The sequence below is a fragment of the Kogia breviceps genome, chromosome 17, assembly GCF_026419965.1.
Source record: "Kogia breviceps isolate mKogBre1 chromosome 17, mKogBre1 haplotype 1, whole genome shotgun sequence".
NCBI lineage: Eukaryota > Metazoa > Chordata > Mammalia > Artiodactyla > Physeteridae > Kogia > Kogia breviceps.
This window is the reverse complement of record NC_081326.1, coordinates 69,981,663-70,004,187: the sequence shown is the minus strand read 5'-3', so window position 1 is coordinate 70,004,187 and position 22,525 is coordinate 69,981,663. Positions and strand designations below refer to the sequence as shown.

Sequence of the window (22,525 nt, the reverse complement as noted above, 5' to 3'; positions counted from 1 at the left end):
AGGCACCTGGCCGGGCAAAGGCTCTAGGGCTTCTTTCTGGAAGTTCAAGGGAGGTGAACATACACTTGCTTCTGGGGAGGCAGAAGGTACGGCATGTGCAAAGGCCCAGAGGAGAGCCAGTCGAGAAATGGTAGACAATCTGGAAGGAGAACCTGCTGGCCGGGAAGAAGGGGCCAGCCTGGGAGGTGGCTGGCCTGGGAGGTGGCTTCGTGTGCTGCCAGAGGTTGGCCTGTGGTGACCCCATTGGAAAGTTGGGCACGGTGGGAACAAGAGACCCTTTCCAGGCCCTGCTGAGGAGTTGATGATGGGAAACTGTTGTTTCCTGCAAAGGGGAAGCCCTCGCCCTAGTGTCCGGACCCAGGCGGCCTGCAGGCTCCCTGATCACCCAGTGGGAGCCCTCACCACTGTCACCCTCCTCGGTACCTGCTGTCGTGGGCCAGTTTTGAACAGAGAGGAGCTCCCCCAGCCCTCTGTTAACAGGAGGAGTGGTCCCGGCAGATGTGTGAGTCGAGGCATCCCTGTGCCTTAAAGTCACCCTGGGTATCCATTTCCTGAAGCCACTGTGTCCGGCCAATGAGGGTGGCTTGGCTTCTCTGCCTTGTCTCCCAGGCTTCTTCTCAAGCATCTCTTGGGGAGAGGAGATGAGAGGGAGGGGCTTCCCCAAGGTCAGGAGGGCTTCGCGGGAGGGCTGCCAGGAGACCTACTTTGGGAAGGTGAGTGAGTCCATGGGCCTTGAAATCCTGAGAGCTCCAAATCCCTGCTTGCTGTGACGCCAAGTCACTTATCTCTTAGCCTTGATGATACTTACAATCTTTATATGAGGGAAGTCCTAGCAACCTCATAGACGAGTTGTAAAGATCAAGTGAGCTTACAATGCTCATCAGATGCTTGTTGTGGGGCCTGGAACATAGGAAGCGGTTTGTAAAGGGTCGCTTTACAAAATAAAAGGTGGGGGCGTTGGGATGGAGAGCATCCTTGCTCAGAGGAGCAGGCTGTGTACACGGTGGGGTGCTCGGAATGGGGGCCACGGGAGGGGCTAGACTGGGGAGTCTGGGCGCACAGGGCAGTTTGTTGCACGGCCCCTGCCTATCAAGTGTGTTTTCGTTTGCACTGTTCATTTCCGCCGGGGTCCCAGCTCTTGTTAACTGCCTCTGCATGGCCTCTCCCAAGGTACATGTACCCCTCCATGGACCAGCTGGCGGAAATGCTGCCCGGAGTCCTTCACCAGTTTGGGTAAGAGTGAGGGATCCACTGCCCCACCAGCTTTCAGAGAAGGGTGATCTCTGGCTTCTGCCTCTCCTGGGGTCTCAGTCTGGCCCCAGCACTGAAATCTAGGTTCATACTTAAAGATCAGGGAAGAAATCAGCTTGTTGTACTCTGCAGACACTGTTTTTCATACAGTCTCTTTACTCCCATTTGCCTCTTACAAGTCGGGCTTTTCTCCTTGAGTCAAAATCCATCACCCAATGACAGCCACTCCACCCATCCTTTCCTCGCCTCTCTTCTTTTATTGCTTTCTCTTTCCCGTGGAACGTTCTGGAATAGGGTTGCCTGAACCCTCAACGTCTCCCTCCAGGCCTTTATTTCTTCAGGGCTCAAGGAAACTTCGTAGTGGAGCCTTTTGTACGAGGATAACACCTCCAAGTTCTTGCCCAATTCATCTTCATTTCAAGTTTTAGAAGCCAAAATAAAGCTGAAGAGCAGGAAGAAGCAGTTTGGTAAACAGGCCTTCCCGTAAATGACAGCAGGGCTGTCAGAGCCTGGCCGTGGCCAGGAGAGGAGTGAGGGAAAGGCATGAGTCTTTCCAAGGTCAAGGTCTTCTGTCCAGACATAGAGCATGATGCATTGCAGGTCCTGCAGGGCACGTATAGCAGGGTGGTCCCACTTTGTCTAGCCTGCCAGCCACCCTCGGTGACGCCCATGACACACCCTTGGGGAGATGAGGTTCCTCAGGGCAAGGGGGCGGGGAAGGTTTTCAAAGGGAGCTTCCTGTCGCTCACTCCTTCTGGGACATGAATTTTTATTTCTCCTTCCAGACTGAAAAGCATCATTGGCATGGGAACCGGAGCAGGCGCCTACATCCTCACTCGATTTGCTGTGAGTTCTTTCATTAAAAAAAAAACAAAACAAAAACCTCTCTCTCTCTCTCTCTCTCTCTCTCTGCACCATATATATGTTTTAAAGAAAATTAATTCAAGATTAACGAAGAAAATTAGAAAAGCACCAAAAAATCTCCCCAAAGGGAGAAAGAAATGAGCCGTAATTCCATTTCCCACAGGAGAGCCACAGTGCACTTTGGAGTGCGTGGTCCAGAGTTATGTACGCACATGGGGTGTGTGGGTGTGCACTCGTGTACGCACCAGCAGCTCTTTCCCTTCACTGAAATGCCGCACGGGACATGTTCTCTTATCATCGTCTTCGCTCGCTTCTCAATGACTGTGGCCGGGTCCCCATGTCACTGAGTACTGCTATGCTGCTTCTTTATGATAGCTGCACAGTTTTTGTAGTCAGGGAACTCTTGGACCCTGACTACTTCTAAACTAATCGGAGATATATGTGTTAGCATGACAGATGTCACTTAGATTACTAGGGGTCCAGGTCAGGTGCCACTGGGTCCTTTGTATCCTTACCAAGCAACTGTTTCAAAATGCAGTGATGCTCATTTTATTCAACCATGTGTAATCTGGTGGCCTATTATTTGCTGGACTTTGCTAGAGGTTAGGCATATGCTGGCACGAATACAAAATGGTCTGGCTGTCTAAGCTCTGAGCAGAGAAAATTAAGGTCTCAACTGTATCTTAGGTCTCTATCTCCATATCTCTGAGAAGTAATAGAACTCTTACGGATAACTGAAGAGCTGATTAGCTTGTCTGAGTTATGAGGTCCATGGTATGATGTACCCATTTCACAGCTAGGGAAGCTGAGGGGGCAGCAGCGGGAAGCGACTTGTCCCACGTAGGTCTGCCGAGCGCATGTGCTCCTACTTCTATGGTGTCCTCTTTCCCTTCTCTCAGGAGCCCCATTTAGTGTCTACTAAGCTGGAACCTCCGTTTTGGAAGGGAGGCAGTGTCAGGAGCAGCAGCCTGCTCTGAGGGTCCACGCGGGTCCTCTTCTGGTACTTCTCTCAGTCTTTGGTTTGACTTTGAAGTTCACGGTCTCTCAGATGGCTAGGTTGTCCCTCTCACTTCGTGTCTCCAACTGCAGCTGAACAACCCCGAGATGGTGGAGGGCCTCGTCCTCATCAACGTGAACCCTTGTGCGGAAGGCTGGATGGACTGGGCCGCCTCCAAGGTGAGGCTGGGGGCCCGGGTCGGGCAGGGGGTGTCCCAGTCTGCAGAGGGGCAGGTGTGCCTGACTCTGCCTGGAGCACAAAATGCGAGAGACCTCTCCTAGCCCCACTCCTTCACCACCCCCAGCAAAGAAGGCAGCTTTCCTCCACTTGGCTTTGAATAGTGAACATGACCTCAGCCATGTGTCATTCAGATTTCAATAGGACGCTGCTGTCCAAGCCAGCGATACCAGTGGGACATGGGTCCCGAGCCAGCTTTGATAAGGACAGCCTGGGTTAAGAAGTGTTCGCTGGGGCTTCCCTGGTGGCGCAGTGGTTGAGAGTCCGCCTGCCAATGCAGGGGACATGGGTTCGTGCCCCGGTCCGGGAGGATCCCACGTGCCGCGGAGCGGCTGGGCCCGTGAGCCGTGGCCGCCGAGCCTGCGCGTCCGGAGCCTGTGCTCCGTAGCGGGAGAGGCCACAGCAGTGAGAGGCCCGCGTACCACAAAAAAAAAAAAAAAAAAAAGAAAGAAGAAGTGTTCGCTGGGGACTTAGCATATGTTGGGCTTAGATCAAGATGCTGAGAATAAAAAGGTGAACAAGACAAATGCCTGTCACCCCAGTCACCTACATATTATTAATGAAAAATAAATAATGTATCTGGTACTGATTCTATGGCACTTAACTTTACGATAATAATAATTAGCTAACAAGTGTTGAATGTTTATCAAGTTCTCTTTCTACTCTCTGTGGCTATACCTGCATGACCTCATTCAATCCTCAGTCACTCCAGGAGTGGGGATTGTTTTAACCATTTTACAGAGGAGGAAACTGAGGGTCGCAGGGGTTAGGAAGCTGTCTAGGGCCGCACAGAGCCAGGCAGTGGGAGAACTGGGGCCGAACAAGATCCCTTGGACCCTGTGGTCTTTGGAATCACCTCTGAGCTGGGCTCACCGCCGGCCCCGTCTCTCCATCAGCAGGTGTCAAAGGCCCGCCGAGACCCAAGCACCGCAGGTCTGGGAATGCAGAGCTAGCAGGACACATCCCTGGCTGGAGAAAGGACCCGAGCTGTCTCAGGAAGCTGTGCTCTGGCTGGGTTCCCTGTTTATCTTTTAAAAAGATGATTGTTTTTTTTCATAAAGGCCCCAGTATTTGCCAAGGAGAGGGGGAAACCATTCCAACTCTAACAGGACAAAGACTTTCAAGCCGGGGTGATCCTGGCTTCTCATTTTGAAAGTGTGTTTTTGCCAAGTTTGGGATGGCTGTTGGGCACAGGGGGTTTGAAGGGGTCCCCCCTCCCCCTACTTCCCACCCCATCCTGGCCACTGTGATATTTCATCTCTTCCTGGAACATTCCGCCAGGATGAGGGAGCGCTTTCCTCCCACCGGCGTGATATTCAGGAGCAGAACACACTGCATGTTTTTTGTTTTGTTTTCCAGCAAAGGGAATAGCACTGCAGCCGGCCAGTTTGGCTTCTTGGCAGCTGTTCTGTGCCAGACGTGGGGGCTGGGACGTTGACCAGTGGCTAAAGTGGAGCCCGAGGGCTGTTTGGGGGGTTTTAGTATTTGCACCCTATCCTTCTTTTCCAGCCCCAGCCCTGGAGGAGGAAGACCTCTCTTGGGGGTCTAGTGTGTGTCAGGCACTGGGGTCTGATGCTGTGACGTGTGTAGTTGCCATGTGTAACCCTCACCTTGGCCTTGTGACTCTGAAGCTCCTGGCATCCTGGTTACTGATGAGAGGTCTGAGGTCCAGTGGCTCTGCTACCCTCCCAGGGCCACCCAGCTAGGAGGTGGCAGATGCGTCAGCCTAGGTCCCCCAGGTCTAGAGCTTCTCTCCCCTATGGGTTCCTGCCTGACGCTGAAGTTGGTCAACACACATTTATGGAGCTCCTGCTGTATGCCTAGCATTTACAGAGCTCTCACTGTGTGCCTAGTATTTATGGAGCTCCTGCTGCACGCCTAGCATTTATGGAGCTCCTGCTGTATACCTAGCATTTATGGAGCTCCTGCTGTATACCTAGCATTGTCGGTGGGAGCAGGTAGAGAAGAGAAGGTCAGTAGACTCAGAGAGAGGAAACTGGCTTAAGAGGGAAAATCTAGAGGATGATACAGAAAGGAGAGTCTGAGGTCAGCAGATCCTGGCGTGTAGACTGGGAGCTCAGTGTGTGTTTAGAAGTCACGGACAGGCCCCCTTTACCGAGGACTTGGTGAGCTGAGGCCTGACACAAGCTGGGAGTATGTGGGGTCTTTGTTGAGACGCACTTTCTCCGCATCTCCTGTCTCCGCATCTTACTCTGAGAGTAAGGAGTTGGTGACCCTGCCCTCCGGGGCCCCAGGTTCAGTAAGTAACCGGAGACAGGTAACCGCCTTCCCATCAAGGGGGCATCCTCAGACCTGAGTGCCGGAAGCCCCCCCTGCCGCCCCGCCCCCAGGGCACTGGGGCCGGCCCGACCTCGGCCAGATACTGTGAAGGCTGGCTTTCTGATCCTTGTTTCTGTCCTCCCAGATCTCCGGATGGACCCAGGCCCTTCCGGACATGGTGGTGTCTCACCTCTTCGGGAAGGTGAGCAGCGTGGCCTGGCGTTGCGAGGTTCAGCCGTGGGCTGCCAGGCATGTAGAGCGCAGAGACGGCCCCGGCACGGCAAGGGGCCGCTCCGTCCGACCCTCCCGAAATAGCCCATCGTTACTCATTCACAGGCGCCACGCCATTCCTTCTCTCTTGCTCTCCCTTTAACAGAAGTCTTTTTCTAACAGCTCTGTTGAAGTACAATACACTGCACATATTGAAATGTGACCAATTGTGACATTCTAAAAACCATCACTGAAGCCATCACGGATGACAAACAAAGTACCCTGACCCCCAGCACTTCCTCTGCAATGCTTGGTAACCCTTGTCTCCCTCCTCCTCCGGGAACCTCTGATCCACTTTGGGTCACTCTAGATTCATGTGCGTTTCCTAGAGTTTTATGTAAACAGCATCAGTATGTGCTCTTTTCTTTTTAAATCTGGCTTCTTTCACTCGCCGTTAAATTATTCTGCGATCCATCCATGTCATTGGGTGAATCAAGAGTTCGTCCCTTTTTAGTGCTGGGTGGTGTTCTGTGGTACGGGTGTACCAGAGGTTGCTTCTCCATCCACCTGTTGATGGACATTCGGGTTCTTTCCAGTTCTGGGCTGTAACAAAGCCTACAGAAAACACATCCATGGAATTTGCTGTGTGTCAGCCTTGGTCCGAAGGACTCTATGACCCGTATGAGAAGGACCCTTTATTCCTAGTTTTGGATCTCTTTTTTTCCCCAGCTGTGCATGAGGAAGCTGAGACCAGAGAAGGTTGAGTGAGCTGTGTGAGGTCTCACAGCCAGCGAGAGGGCCTGGGACTGGAACCTATGAGCCTCTCTCCAGTGTGGGTTCCGGTAACCGTCCGTGCCTCTGCTGGTGCCTGGCTCTCAGACGGGTTGTGGTGCACTTACCCCCACTGAGCATGGACTAAGCCAGGCCCCTGGCAGCATGCAGGTGGTGTGTGGTTCTACCCTGTCCCCCGGCCAGCGTGGCCCCTGACTCTGGCTTTGCACCTCCTGCTGGGCTGGAGGACGTACTGCTCTGATGCAGGGGTCTGATGTGGCCCTCAAGTTGCCCAGCTTGAGGTCACTTGCTCTGTTCACCGTGTGTGGCCTACACACCACTGTTTGCTCCTTAGCTGAAGGGTGTCACCGTCTGGCGTGTGACCGTATGACACCCAGGGAAGCAGAGGTTTTGCGGGGCTGCTGAAGCGTGCACTGTGTTTGGTCCTTGTATTAGTTTCCTGTGGCTGCTCTAACAAAGTACCACAAACTGGGTGGCTTAAAGCAACCGAAATACGCCCTCTCTCAGTTCTGGGGGCCAGAAGTCTGAAACCGAGCTTTGGCCGGGCCCCACTCCTCCAGTGGTACGAGGGGGGGGGGGATCCTTCCTTGCTTCTTCCGGCTTCTGGTAGCCTCAGCCTTACCTCGGCTTGTGGTTTCTCACTCCAGTCTCTGCCTCCGTCCTTGCATGGCTTTCTCTGTGTCTGTTTCAAATCTCCCTCTGCCTTTTCTCTTACAAGGACACTTGTCACTGCATTTAGAGCCTACCGGCATAATGTAGGATGACCTCATCTCTGGATCCTTAAATTACGTCTGCAAAGAACTTTTTTCCAAATAACATTCTCAGAGTCCAGGAATTTGATGTGAAACATGTCCTTGGGGCCACCTTGTAGCCCACTAGAGTCCTCTTTCCTTTTTCACGCTTCCTTTCACGGTTTGCAATACATTTTCTCCACCCCGAGTGTATAATCCGAATCTGACAGCAGTATGGGAAAGATCAGAGCCAGCATCTGTATTTTCTTGGAAGAGGGATGTCACGTATAGAGTAAGAACTTTGCCTGACTGTACCCCAAATTACCTGGGGTATCTTTTGGTACCCCCGAGTTGCTGCAGCTGTGTTCCAATCTGTAACCCCAGCACAGTTCCTCGGACTATTTTTTTTCCTGCTGTTTTGGGGGGGAAAAGCTGGTCTCTCTGTTGCTTCAATGACTGTGGACGGTCTTGACGCAGCTCAGGGAGACACTGGGCCCCCTTTTCTCCCTCTCGCTCCTGATCTGGTTGTTGTCAATCACATCAGGCCCTTTCGTGAAACCTGTAGCATCCGCTGTTGCACAAATGAGAAACAGAGCAAGCTCCTAACTTGTTTGTTTGTCCCAAATCACATTCAAAAAGGAACCAGGGAGAGGGAAGGCTGAGGCCAGCCTTCTGCAAGGGTCTGGTTGGCCCTCCTGGAAATCAAGATCGCCCGTCATTTCGGCCACTTCCTGTTGCATGAGTTGGTTTTGTTTTGCAAACGTGAAAAACTTCTTTTCACCTCTCCCCGTTAAAAAGAAAATAATAGTAATTGCTAGCAGTCGCCTCGATGTTTACTGCTGACAGTGGGCTTTCCAGAGTGGCCAACCTCTGATAAATCCTACAATTGGATCAAGTGGGTAATGTCACGCCCACTCTTTTTTTCAAAGGGGAGCTGAGACTCAGAGAGGCAGAGCCCTCGCCCGGTTAAGGCGCAGTGCCGGAGCCGAGAGGACTGGCTTCAGATCAAAGCCCCTGAAGTCTGAGCCCAGAAGGGCGTGCTTTTTGTCCCTCCAGCTTTGCGTTCCCTCTACTCCCAGCTGATGTTCGACATCAGTCTGCATCCGGCTGCGGCTTCCGCTTTCCTGAAGGTTCCCTCAGGCTCCACAGCAGGCTCGTGGAATAGGCATCACTGCCTTCACTACGTAGCTGAATAACCTGAAGAATGGTGAGGGTGGTGACCGGCCCGCCGCCGCGGTTCCCACGAACGACATTGTCCCCTCTGTCAATGCAGGAGGAGATGCAGAATAACGTGGAGGTGGTCCACACCTGCCGCCAGCACATCGTGAACGACATGAACCCCGGCAACCTGCACCTGTTCATCAACGTCTACAACAGGTACCGGGACGCCGCTGGGCCACGCGATGGCCGCTTGTCAGGCTCCTCTTGTAGGTCCGGAACGAACACGGGGCAAGGGAGGAGGGATTACAAAGTTAATATGAGATGCAGCCCCTGAGCAAATAGATGAACAGAACAAGGGTGCCCAGTAAGGGCCCCTGGGAAGTCGGGTGCCTCCTGGAGTTTTGAGTGCTTTGCAAGGAGCTGAACTTCTACTCCAGACCACCAGGGGCGCACGCACGAGTGGGAATGGCCACATCACACAGGGTTTGCGTCCACGCCTGTGCCAAGGCTGACCCTAAGGAAGGTCCGGATGTGGGGAGAGCTGAGAGGGAGGGCAGCAAAGCACTGGGGGAGGGCGGGAAGAATCCAGGGAGGCTGCCGGGAGGCGAAGGAGTCACTCCAAGGATAAGGACACATGAGCATGGCCTTTGGCGAGGGCGCAGCCCTCTTAAGGATACCTGAGTGCTGGTCTGGGGCTCAGCTAGGGGAGAGGACAGCTCGGGGCCACTGGGAGCAGCCAGGGGTTCTGGAATCTCCAGGGAACTCAGCCTGCGGCTCCCACAGAGGGGGCAGGAATAAGCCTCCTGGGCTCTGTGTCTCTCACATGTTGATGACTTGACTTCATGAAGGGCATTCGTGTCCCTTTCCTCTTACCCTCCACCCAGCCTCTCAGTGCAGGGGGGACTGGTAATGGCCCCAGCGTGTAACCAAGGACACGGAGGCTGAGTGCTCATTTATCCAGCAAGCGCTGAGTGAGGACTGAAGGGGGCAGGCTTTCGGCTGGGCAGTGGGCACCCAGAGGAGACGGGCAACAGCCCCTCACAGCCCCACATGCTGCAGGGACGAACTGGTGCCTCTGAAAAACCCGATGATGAGGGTGCTCTCACCATCATTTCCTGCTGAGGAAGCGAAGGCACAGAGAGGTTCTGCATCCTGCCCAAGGTCACACAGCTAGGAAGCAGAGGAGTGTGATTTGAATGCAGCCGGGCCGGCTCCGGGCTGTGAGCTGGGAAAGGGTGTCTCATAGTGGGAGCTGCCAGTTAGGGAGAGGTACTCTCCTGTCCGCAGGGGAGAGTAATGGAGCCACACTGGGTACAGTGGGAGGCCATGGGAGGGTTTAAAATGAGGGGGTGAAAGGATCAGGTCTGAGTTCTAAAGAGTTGGTTTGGTTACTAGGTAGAGGACTCAGAGTTGGGGGCGAGACGGAGGGTGAGGCTAAGAGGAGAGGCTGGACACCATTTGGGAGGTAGAGGCTCCCTCTAGGGGGGACGGGAACGCAGGGGCCCTCTGTAGAGGAGGATGCGACTTGTACATAAAGGGAAAAAAGCACATGGGGGACAATGAGGTGGGGTCCATGAGTCCCGCTGTCTCTGAAGCCACGTCTATGGACCCAGAGAGGCTGGGGTGGGACCTCACACAGCTTGGGATGTAGGTGGATGTTTGCCAGAGCGGCCAGTGCAGGAGCTCCTGGGATTGGCTCGGTGGGAGGGGCTTCCTCCAGGGGAGGGTCTGCTGATGTAAAGGTATGTTTGTTTGTTGTTTGTCTGTAGCCGGCGGGACCTGGAGATTGAGCGGCCGATGCCCGGAACCCACACGGTCACCCTGCAGTGAGTTGCCCTTCTCTCCTGCACCGTCTCTTTAGCTGTGCTCACCGTTGCCGGCAGCGCCTGAGTTCTGAGTTTGGCAGGACTGCCCCCCTTGTGCTAGGACAGCCCAGTGGGCGAGAACTGCGTGGATTCTGCCCAGGGATTGGGCACGGCCCAGCCTCAATCGTCTTCTCCTTGTGCAGGAATTTGGTTTGTAGGGTGTCCCCGAGAGCTGTGGGGGGAGCCTTGGACCTCAAACAAGGAATGCTAAGAACCACAACCGGACAGAATTTATGAAGCGCCTACTCTGTGCCCAATACTGTGTGAGGCTTTGCTTCACAGAGCCTGGAGAGGAATAAGACATAGGACCCACCCTGAAGTGCCCTATAAAGCTAGAAGGAAAAGACAGTCATGGGTACAGCCACCTAGATTCCAACAGTAACAATTATGTCTTTTTATAGTTCCTTAAGTGAACCATATTAATTGACACCTGAACTTGGCACATGCCATTTTCTTTGTCAGGCATGTCGTTTTCATCTCTGTTTTTGATTGCTGGCAAAGTCCTACTCATCCTTCCTTGCGGAGAGGGTGCTTGAAAATAAAACATCAGGGCATAGAAATTCTCTGGCTGAAATTCATACTAAGGTGTAAATGACTACTAACCCGTTTTTTTCCCTAAGAATAAAGCAGAGGATAGAGAATGAAGGTAGTAAAAAGAGCCAAAGGTACTGGGGAAAACAAAGTAAATTTTTTTTTTTTTTAGAATTCTGGCCCCAGCCTGGTAGGACTGGGAGCATGAGAATCTGTCAGTGAACCTTGTGTTAACTCCCCCTTGTCTCCCTGCCCCCAGGTGTCCTGCTTTGTTGGTGGTTGGGGACAGTTCTCCTGCTGTGGACGCTGTGGTATGTAGAAATCAAACACTGGTTTCTGTGCTTAACTCAACGGTCCAGTTCTGGTTACCTTGGTATGAAGTCTCCCTGCCCAACCTCTTTCCCTCCTCTGCTCCCATCAGGGCCAGTGACATCTTCTAGATGCCATGTTGGCCTTTGGTCAGAGGGCCCAGCCACCAGCCTCCTTCCCTGGTGACTGCCAACCCTAGTTGCTTGGCAGTGGGGCCTCTGTCTCCTCTCCCAGGCCCTCTCACCTGCCGATCTGCCTCCCATTGGCTTGTTTCCATGGGCGTGTTTCCTCTTGGCTTCCTGGCCAGGAGATTGCGTGTTTGGGAATCAGGTGGAGCTTTCAGACCTGGTTGGAGCCTGATCATCTGGTGGGGCAGACAGGCATCTGGGGAGCGGGGCTTAGGAAAGGTTTTCTGGCTCATTTCCTCCCTTAATTCCCACCAGTGATGTGGTGGGGGCAAAACAGGACCCCATCTTTCCAACACCCCCATAGCCGAGGATACGGGAGACTTGGGGGCTGGTGGGCGGAGTCCTAGAGTAGTGACATGCCTTGTGCAGTAGGCTAGCGCAGGGTCAGCAACTGTTCCTTTAGTAAAGACCTGGGGTATCCAAATGAACCATGAATTTCTTGCAATCTAGTCCACTGGACATAATCATAAGATGCATCAATAGAGATATATTGTTTACATTAAGGGAGGTGATCATTCTACCATAGGCATTTTGAACATCACAGGTTACAGGTGGGTATTTTGCCCACTTCTGGATGCACTTTTAAAGGGTCATTGACAAACTGAAGAAAAAAACCATCTTGGTGGATATGATTTCATTTGAAGAATGGTTGTCGGGACTGGGGTTGTTGAATCTAAAGAATTACTGGCAGCAGCTGGTTAAACAAGCCCATTCATTTAGTAGCTGTTTCTGGAGCACCTCCTACATTTTGGCTAATCTTCACAACAGCCCTTTGAAAAAGATATTATCCCCATTTTATTGATGAGGAAACTGAGGCTCAAAGAAGTTAAGTAACTTGTCCAAGGTCACACAGCTAGTGATGGTAGGGCTGGAATTTAAAGCCACATCTGTTGAATCCCAAAGCCCACATTCTTTCTTCCATGACAGTAGGAATACTGGAGCTTCTGACGATGGTGGCAGAGTGTCAGGGAGAGGGGGGAAAATGTATGACTTTGGCTCCAGGTAGACAATTTGCAAATTTCTTCTCCCTCCTTCTCGTCTAGGTGGAGTGCAACTCGAAACTGGACCCAACGAAGACCACTCTTCTCAAGGTACAGGGAAAATGATGGAGGGTTACATTTGTTCTTTCTCAGAAATCCCTAAGTTTCCTGCAAAATTGAGTTGTGCCTGATTATGGCAAAGCTGGTGGTCAGAACTCACAGAAACGGTGAATTAATGTGTCTGTTCACAGACATCTGTTGGGTGCTGGCTGGTAACCCAAGGTGCAAAGATGAGGGGATCCCTTTCTGGCACCGCAGGAGTTTACAGGCTGCCGGCCACGGTGCTCTGAGGAGGGATGGATAGGAATTGTGTGGGCGGGGCCTGATTCTAGACAAACTCTCCCCACTGCACCACCCCGCCCTGCTGAATGGGCCCCTGGAGTTCTGTCGCTGCATTCCCGTTGGGCTGAAGGCTGCCCCAAGTTAGCTGACCTTGAGGCTAGCCCTTGGGATTTAGTCTTGAGACTCTGGGCTATAGGCTGGCCGCACCCCACTCAGTCTCACCAAGACCTTCCAGTCCTATTTCCCCATCCTCACCTCGCTACCCAAGTGCTCCAGAGCCCTGGGCTTTGGATGAATATTCACACATGCCTGGAGTGGCTTTAAGCAGTGATGGCTTTGGGTTTGGTGATTTACTAGCAACTCTGGAAATTATAGCATTTACCAAGGGTGGCCAACCAGGAGCCCCATCAGGCCTGAAGACTTGAATCTTGCAGTTTCCTTCTGAGGGGTCTTTAAAGAGATTGTGTGTCCAGGGCCTTGTGCAGTGAATGCTTTCTGGTCAGACAGACCCTGGCCAGAACTTTGCAAGTTCCTCAAGTTCTCTCTGGCCCAGTTTCTGCCTCTAAAATAGGACAGTCGTCCCTTCCAGGGATTTTGGGGAGCAGAGTGAAATCATCTACAGGGCCTAGCACAGCGCCTGGCCTGTTGTAAGCTGCAAGTCATGGTTGCCAAGAAGGCAGAGTTTAATGCCGAGACAGATAGTAACCAGAGCAGGTGTGCCAGGTGAGGTGGGTGTTTCCCCACTTGTAACATGTCCAGGTCCCCCTCAGCAAGGCAGGCCTGGGGCAGGGCAGCGGGCAGAGTGGATGCCCATTTGGAGCTGGTCCACAGAGCCGGCATCCCCTCCACTTGAGACCTTTGGCACTAACCAGCTTTCTTTCTCCCAGATGGCGGATTGTGGCGGCCTCCCACAGATCTCCCAGGTGAGTTACACCTGTCTCCACTGCCCAGGTGGAGGGCATGTGCCTCTGTGACCTGTTACCCCCTTTCCCTCACTGCCTGCTGGCCGCCCCCCTTGTGTGTATGTGAGTACGTGTATGTATACATGTGTGCATGTGTGTGTACGTGTATGCACGCGTGTGTGCGTGCACGTGTGCATGTATACGTGTATGCATATATGTGTGTATACATGTGTGTATGTGTGTATGCACATATAAACATATCAATCATTTTAGTGTGTTTGCTGCACAATAACTGTCCCCTCCAAGTCTCCATCCATAAATACCACCCCCAACCTAACAAGTGAATGAATTTTTTATCTCTTCTTATAATTTTCTATCTTTACAGTGTTGTACTCTGTCTTACAATGAAATATTTGTACATTTGGGGTTGTCTTTTCCAACACACTGTGCCCTGCCCCTCTTTCTCCCTCCAGTCCTGAAAGAGACTTCAGAGCTTCGGTAATCCAGCGATTTCTCAATCGGTTGTGTGCCTTCTTCTAGCTCTAGGTGCCCTCCCCTCCCCCCAGTCCTGACAAGTCCCCCTGAGCTCCCTGGGAGCCTTCCTTGCAGAGTGGTCAGGCACAAGTGGCCTTGGGTGGCTCTTTTAACTCGTTTCCGGTGTCTCTCTCTGCTCCCACTGGCAAAGAACAAAATATTTTCAACTTTTTTTCTGCTGTTGTGTTTTGCTCATTTGATAGCTGGAGTAGCCAGAGAAGGATGGGATGTCTCCGTTTCTAGAGGGAACACATGGGTTTCCAGTAGAGCCCTGCTTAGATGTAAACAGGAATGAATACCTGCACACTAGTGACGGAGCCGTTTATCCACCCAGCCTGCCTGACGCTCCTACTGAGACAGTGCAGCTTAAGTTGGCTGCAGAGGAGGGACGCCAATTTTCTTTCCACCTATACTTCCTTCCTTCTTCTCTCCTTTCCTTCCTTTATTCCTTTCTCTACTTGAAATGAGAAAAATCGAACTCTGTCCATAGTTAAAACACGTTTTATATGTCATGGCAGGAGCTGAGCTAGCCCAGGCTCCCAGGAGGGCGGCCCAGTGAGGACCAATAACTGTGTAATCCCTTGCAACATGGGTGCGTTTTTACAGAGGGCGTTCCCATCCTTCACTCCATTCAATCCTTTCAACAGTCTTCAGAGGGAGGCAGAGCACGCATTCTATCACAGTCACAGAAGGGGAAATGGAGGCTAACAGATGGCAGAGATTGCCCTTGGTCACCCAGGGGAGCCGAGTTTGGGCCCACATATTCTCCTTTCCAAGCCTGTCCTCTTGTTTCTGTCCGCCATGTTGAACACAGATGTCCCTGCAACTCTCGTCCCCTTCTTACAATCATCACGTGACACCCCCCCCCCCCGAGGCCAATTGCAGCGCCAGTCTCTTCTTTAAATGTCATTTGGCTCTTTGAGAACAGTGGCAGGAGTTGGTGGAGGTGGGCAGGGACACTCCCTCCCTGATGACTGCTCACCAGTGAAATGAGAGGGTGTGAGAATAGACCCAGGACATTGCATTTAAGAGTTGGAATTAATTAGCCTGCGAATTTGGCCTTCACCACCCGTTTAGATTAAATTAAATTTTTGAGTATAATTGGTAGAACTGGGTGTGTTCTCAGCATTCCCAACTCATTTTACTTAAAGTAGCCCAGTTGATTGATTGATTGGTCTGTGCACCTATCCATCTGTCCATCCGTCCATCCATCCATTCATCTATTCTTCCTTCTTTCCGTCTTTTTCTTTCCTTCCATCCATACAGCCTTTCTTCTTTATGGCCATCCATCCTTTCTTTTCATTAATCTATCCATCACCCTCCCTTCCTTCTCTCCTTCCTTCCTTCCTTCTTTCCATCCATCTTTTTACATTTTCATCTATCCATTTATCCACCATCCTTTCATCCAGCCAGCCAGCCAGCCAGCCAGCCTGCTATTGAGACTGAGAGTAAACTGTTATGGGGCTTGGAAAGCCCTGGGTTAATATACAAGACCACTGATTAATCATAAGACCTTGGACGGATTATTTATCTTTCCAAGTCTGCTCAGCTGTGACATATATATGAAGACGGTACTGACCTCATAAGGTTGCTGTCGGGAAGATGAGACAATGCTGCAAAGCCCTTAGCACAGTGAGTGGCTGTTACATGCTAGACCCTGAGTTGGACACATTACTTTATCCAATGATGTCTTCTTTAGAGAAGCCCTCTGGAGTAGGGGTGGCACTCTGCCCATATTTTATAGGTGAGAAACCTGGCTCAGACAGGTCATGTAACTTCTGGTCAAAGCTAATTTTGGTCTCCATAATTATCCCATAGTCTTTACTTTTGTGTTTTGTCCTCTCAACCTGAGGTGGCCTTCTGTCTCGGGCCAAGCTCTTTCAGGAAGGTGACCACAGGCACGGCTGCATGATCCGCACCTCTGGTGACTGACTGCACTTTCCCTCTTTTCTCTTGCAGCCGGCCAAGCTTGCTGAGGCCTTCAAGTACTTCGTGCAGGGCATGGGATACAGTGAGTATGGCCTTTCCTAGCAGGCGGTGGGTAGAAGGGCAGGTGTGGGAATTGGAACCGGGTTGGGATGAGTACAGTATTCTGTATCACCTTGGCCAGCTTCAGCTTGTTTGCAGACTGGGCAGGTCAGGGAAGAAGTATTTAGGGGTGTGGAGGATGGGCAGGCGGCAGGGCAGGGGTTGCAGTATCTCCTCATGTACCATAGTGCCTTGCTCTCCCTCCACTGTTGAACACAAGCTGTTTCACACCAGGGAGTGTTTTAAGGCTTAGGTGAGGACTATCCCTCTGAGCACCAAGAAGACAGCAAACAATGAGACCATGAAAATCTTTTCACTTTTGATACATACTTTCTAAGAGACTTGTAGTGACGATGGCAGTGCTGGTAAAGGCAGTGATGGTGACGATGACGGTGGCAGTGATGGCGGTGGTGATAATGATGATGGTGGTGACGGTGGTGAAAGATTAATAAATCCTTTATTTTTTTTCTTATTTAATCATCGCAATAATCCTAGGAGATACTCTTATCCTCATTTACAAATGCTGAAACTGAGGCTTTGAGAGGTTAAGTAAGGAGCACAGAGGGGGTCTGTGAAAGGTCTTTGAAAACTGTAAAGCTCTGAGTAAGTGGGTGATGAAGTCACTCACGTTCAAGACAGAGCATGTCTTTGCTAAATCATTAGATTTGGGAATTGAAGGATAAATAGAGGCACAGTGAAAGAACTCGGAGCTTCTTGCATCCTGATTATCGTTTATTTACAGACATTTATTCACAGACACATTTTCAGAAATGCAGTCCCATGGCCTGGACAGGCAGCACCGAGTGTCAGTGCGCTGCTGAGCAGCCGCCGCCGTTGGTACACGTTGCTGTGTTGGCCACGGTTCCGGCCCTCATGTGCTTCTTCGGGCTCTTTCTGTCTGCTGCCTGGAATTATAATTCATGTGCCCACCTTACCCAGGAAGTCTGAGCGTCTAATCACTTCCCCCCGTTTTTTTTTTGCTGAGGCTTAAACTGTTTGCTCATTTAAAATAGTAATGTTATGTTTGGTCAACTGACTGCAGTCTTAAGGTTGGCCTCAGCCGTGTTTAGTCTCTAGAACGGCCGAGAATGACCGAGCCTGATTTACATGCTTCGGACAGGATCCCTGTCCCAAGGTGCCCTCTTCCAACAGAAAACATCTGCTTGTGGGTCTCCTGCGTTTCCAGCCTCTCTCCCTCCGAGAAAGGTGCAGGCAAAGGCAGTAACTAGAGAAGGCCTTCAGTTACCTTGCAGCCATGAATTGCAACTCGTTTGTCTTGGACCTGCCCTGGGTTTAGATTTCTGCTTTGAAAGTGCATCCTGGGGAGAAAGGAAGTGAAAGGCAGGCCTTGTCCGGCACACCCCCCCCCCCCCCCACATAAGCTTCTATTTCCAGAAAGCTGCACCATCCTGCAGGTCGTAGGGAAAGACAGCAGAGAGAGCTGGAGGTATCAACCAAAGACCAAGTAATTATTCATTTCCCGAGTGCCTGCTCACTGCAGTATGATGAGCCCTCAGCATCCATGACACCATATGCTAGGGTCACCAGAGCCCTGCAAGGTCAGTGAGCCCCCAGATCTGGGGTCAAGAAATAGGGGCTCAGAGAAAATATGTGAGCAACAGAGGTAGGATTGATCCCAATTTTTTTCTGGATTCAGCAACTGGCTCTGTAAGAAGAGGATTCGGTCCAGCAAGAGTGAATTCTGTCTGTGGGTGTCTGCCACAGAAAGCCAGCACCTATGCCCGCTGAGCGAATAATGTAACCCCTGCATGCCTGTGTATTTACCAGCTGCCTCAGTGTGATATCCATTATTCAATATGGCCTTGGCAATGATGCTTCAGCTGGGCGGTGTAGTAGTTTCCCAGGGTTGCCATGACAAAGCCCCACAAACTGGGTGGCTTAAAACAACAGAAATTTATTCTCTCACGGTGCTACAGTCCTGGAGGCTGGAAGTCCAAAATCGGGATACGGGCAGGGTCATGCTCCCTCCAGAGAGTCTAAGGAGAACCTCCCTTGCCTTGTCCCAGCTTCTGGTGGTTGCCAGCAGTCCTTGGCTTGTAGCTGCGTCACTCGGATCTCTGCCCTGTCTCCACGTGGCTTCTCCCCGTGCGCGCCTGTGTCTCCTCTTCTTAAGAGGAGACCAGCCACGGCATTAGCGTTCACCCCAACCCAGGGTGACCTCCTCGTATCTAAATAGATCTGAAAAGACCCTATTTCCAAAGAAGGTTACAGTCTGAGGTTCCGGTGGACATGAGTTTGGGGGGATGCTATTCCACCCAGTACAGGCCGGGGGGGGGGGATTTTTTTTGTCTTCATTCCACCTTATAAGCCACCTGCTGTGTTCAAGGGCACTTAAAATCCTCTGGAATGGACAGTGCCATTGATAGGACCTGGGAGCTCACAGGTTTCCTGAAGGAAGAGATGACAGCTGACCACTCTGTGTGGCCTTGGGTCCCAGCCTGTGGCGTGCAGGGATTATTAGCCTGGCCAATCTTGAATGTCCTCCCCGCTCTGGCAACTGTTGACCTCACGGGGTGATGTGCACACACCCCGGCGCTGCCGCCAGGGCGTCGTCAGCGGCAGTTTTCCCATTTGATGGGGGCGGGGGTGGGCGGGGGCTCAGAGAGGGACACTCCCAAAGTCGCAGAGCTGGGATTCCGACCAGCTGTGGCATCCGTCGCAGCAAGTCCTTACTCCACCTGGCCTTGCACTCCACCTCTGTGGGCAGAGACAGAAACGACGGGGAGCCCAGCAGCTGCAGGGCTGCGAGGACGGACGGGAGCAAAGGCGCCCAGGCAGGTGGGGCGCACGGCACGCGGCACCCCCGGCGTGCGGCTGCCTCCAGCGCTGGCCCACCCCCTCACGCGTCTCTCTCCTCTCTGCCAGTGCCCTCGGCCAGCATGACGCGCCTCATGAGGTCCCGCACAGCCTCGGGCTCCAGCGTCACGTCCCTGGAGGGCGTCCGCAGCCGCTCCCACACCAGCGAGGGCGCCCGGCTGGACATCGTCCCCAACTCCGGCGGCTCCGGGAGCAGCGCAGGGCCCAACTCCACGGAGGTGTCCTGCTAGGTGGCCTGGGGGACGGCCGCACCTGGACTCTGGGATCAGTCGCTGTAGCCGCCCCTCCTCCGGCCCCTCCCCGCCCCTGCCTGCCAAGCACATGTAGCTCGGTATTAATCCAAAGCTTATTTTGTACGAGTGAGCTCTGGTGACGACAAAGTGAGACTGGGTTTGTGGAGGGCTCCCTTTCCGGCGAGGGCGGGGTGGGGTGGACCAAAGGGAAAGAAGCATCTCAGTGTCCTGTCTCCACTAGCGAGCGGCCTAGAGGCCACTCTCTTACCCTCCCTCAGAGACACACCAAACTGCCAAAACCAAGAAACACAGAGCAAACACTTGATCGGTCCAGGGCTAGGCTGACCTGCGCATCCTGGCGCGAAGGGACGTTTTGTTGGAAGCCCAGCCCACCTACTTCCTGTTTCCTTTCCAACTAAAGAAAAAACAGACCCAGTTTCTGGAAACCAAACCCTTTCTGATTTGGAGAGGGGGAGAGCGGGGAATGGTGGCGAGCTCTTCTAACAAAGCCAAACAGGAAGCGGGGAAAGAGGTGGAATTTACGTGGAGGCTCCGAAGTATTTGGAAGAGCAAATCTCTGTAGTGAACTTGAAGTAGATTTTTAACGTCTGTGCATATATACACTTTTTCGTGCCGATGCCAGAAGCCTGTTTTTCTGGCATTTTTTTTTAACGGACAAAAGAAGCAGGTGACAGAATCTCCCAGGTTTTCACAGAAACGGTCTTGGCACACGTCTGGTATCGGGGGTTTGAGGCTTTGATTCTGCTGCCTGACTCTTCCTCCACGTCCCCTACTTCCTACCCCCAATACATGGACGAGTGGTTATTTCATTCACGGGGAAGATCCTGTAGATTTGTAGTTGCTTCTTTGAAATGGAGGGCGTGCCTGGCTGTGATGCGTCTCCGTGCAGTGGCCGGGGGAGGGGGGCAGGGGCATGGAGGTGGGGTGGTATTTTTTGTTATTCGATGCAGAGGATTCCTCGTGGCTGTGGTGGAATCCAGTGCAGTTGTGATTTCAGTTGATCCCATCTGGTTCCCAGGAATCGTGTGTGATTGAGTTAAATCTAGCTTCCAATCTCTTGACACCCCGGGTTGAATCTGAACCGGACTCTGCCAGACGTTTCTGACCTGGTGACCTTCCAGGATCTTCAGATAGAACCGGTCGCTCCTGTAGGGGGTGGGGACTCCCCTGGGGAGTGGTGGCCCGGAAGATACAAGGATTCTGGAATGTGTGTTCCATGGGATTTCCTTCCCTCTCCTGCCTGCCCCTCGTCCCTGCCCCTCTAACCTCTCGCTGAACGGGGTGGCACCACTGACATTTCTGGGCAACGTCAGCGTAGCTGTCAGGTTCCTGTACTACTTACTGCCTTTTGATTTTGACTTTGGCTAACCGTGGACCTTCTCATAGGAAGTTTGATCAGAGTGAAAGGGACATTGTGACTCAGCCGCCGGGGCCTGGCGGTTACTGGGAGGAATAGGCAAGCCTTCTAGGTAGCTTGGGGGGATAATGACTCAGTTGATCTGCGACCTACCCCCTGGGAGGCAGAAATGGCTGAATCAGAACAAGAAACTGTTGTGTACAAGTCTTTCCAGAGGAGTTTCTTAATGAGATATTTGTATTTATTTCCAGACCAATAAATTTGTAACTTTGCAGTGGCTTGTGTCTTTTTTCCTCCACCTGAGAGGTCGTGCATTGGGATGGGTCTTTGCTTACCTGGGGGGTCTTCCTACCACATGCCCCTCACCTTTGGAATTCTCTGCTTTCGAACATCCCTGTCCAGGAAAAATATAATACGAACCACAGATGTAACTTCAAATTTTCAAGTAGCCACATTAAAAAAAGGTAGAGACAAGTGAAATTAACTTTAATAATTTAACCCAACATATCCAAAATATTATCATTTCAACATAGGATCAATATAATTATTAAGGTATCATGCATTCTTTTCTTCCTACTAAGAAATCCGGGGTGTGTTTTACATCACAGCACATCTCAATTCAGACCAGCCCTGTTTCAAGCACTCAATAGCTGAATGATACAGTGACAAAGGGATCAAGCTTGTCAACCTGTAATTAGAAGGAAACATCTTTTTTCACATTTTATTTTTATTATAGAAAGGCATGTGGAAAGGCCACCCCGTGACAATCCCTGTAATGCTTTTGGCCCTTTTGTATTTTTTTAAAAAACTGTAGACACAGCAGGTTTCAGTACAACCTCCCATTTCTATTTCAGATTAGTTTAAAATTTACCAAAGAGTTGCAAAGATAGTACAGAGAGTTTCCATATACCCCACCTCCAGTTTCCCCTATTATTATTAGCATCTTATGATACTACAGTGCATTGGTCACAGCTAAGAAATCAACATTGATAGATTACTATTAACTAAGCTCCATACTTTCTTGGGATTTCACTAGTTTTTCCCTGTTGTCCTTTTTCTGTCCCAGGATCCTGTCCAGATACCAGGTTACATTTCGTCATCATGCCTGCTTTGCTTCCTCTGGCCTGTAAGAGATTCTCAGACTATCCTTGCTTCTGATGACCTGGACAGTTTTGAGAAGCCCTGGTGGGGCATTTTGTAGAATGGCCTTCAATTGAGGTTTGCGTATATGGTTTTCTCATGGTTCAGTTGGGGTTCTGAGTTTGTCGAATGAAGACCCCAGAGGCTCAGTGCCATTCTCATCACCTCGTGCAGTCAGCGTGATGGGCCAACGTGATTTAACTCGGATGAGGTTGACTTTGATCGCCTGGCTGAGGTCGTGTTTGCCAGGTGTCTCAACTGTTAAGTTACTTTTTCTGCTTTTCCATACCTGTTCTTTTGAAGCAAGTCCCTAAATGCATCCCACACTTAACACCGCCCTCCTTTTTAAACAACTACCTTACTGTTTATTGTATTGGTTTTTTCTTCATGTACCTTGAAGGGTTTCTTAGCGTAATTAGCTGTAAACACTTTTGCAGCCTGCATCACCGTGCAGCAAGCGCCTGGGCAGGGAAGGATGAGGTGACCGCGTGTGGTGTCCAACGTCAGGAAGGGAAGCAGGAAGGGTTTTAACGCATAAAATACAGCACATAATATTGCAAAAGAAACCACTGATGGTGAAGTGTAATTCTCCAAATGTTCCGATTGTGTGACGTTTCTTTATTAGTAAGTTAAATAGTGATGTGGAGGCAGGTCTCAAAATAGAATTTCAAGGTAGTGATGAGCGTAATAGCAGTTTGAGAAAACTGCCACAACTGTGGTAAGAAAAATACATG

At 51.4% G+C, this 22,525-nt stretch overlaps 1 protein-coding gene across 2 annotated transcripts in view; it reads left to right on the top strand.

The window, feature by feature from the left end:
- The window catches only part of NDRG1 (N-myc downstream regulated 1), a 54,742-nt gene extending 33,817 nt beyond the window's left edge, over positions 1-20,925 (top strand). For both annotated transcript variants that reach the window (XM_059043064.2, XM_059043065.2), the window contains 11 exons: positions 1,171-1,233; positions 2,037-2,097; positions 3,205-3,291; positions 5,775-5,831; positions 8,636-8,739; positions 10,293-10,349; positions 11,179-11,230; positions 12,460-12,507; positions 13,626-13,661; positions 16,134-16,185; positions 19,089-20,925. In XM_059043064.2, the coding sequence (XP_058899047.1) occupies positions 1,171-1,233; positions 2,037-2,097; positions 3,205-3,291; positions 5,775-5,831; positions 8,636-8,739; positions 10,293-10,349; positions 11,179-11,230; positions 12,460-12,507; positions 13,626-13,661; positions 16,134-16,185; positions 19,089-19,270 (799 nt within the window). In that variant the 3' untranslated portion in view covers positions 19,271-20,925. The remainder of the gene's footprint in view (positions 1-1,170; positions 1,234-2,036; positions 2,098-3,204; positions 3,292-5,774; positions 5,832-8,635; positions 8,740-10,292; positions 10,350-11,178; positions 11,231-12,459; positions 12,508-13,625; positions 13,662-16,133; positions 16,186-19,088) is intronic.
- The last annotated feature ends 1,600 nt before the right edge of the window (positions 20,926-22,525 follow it).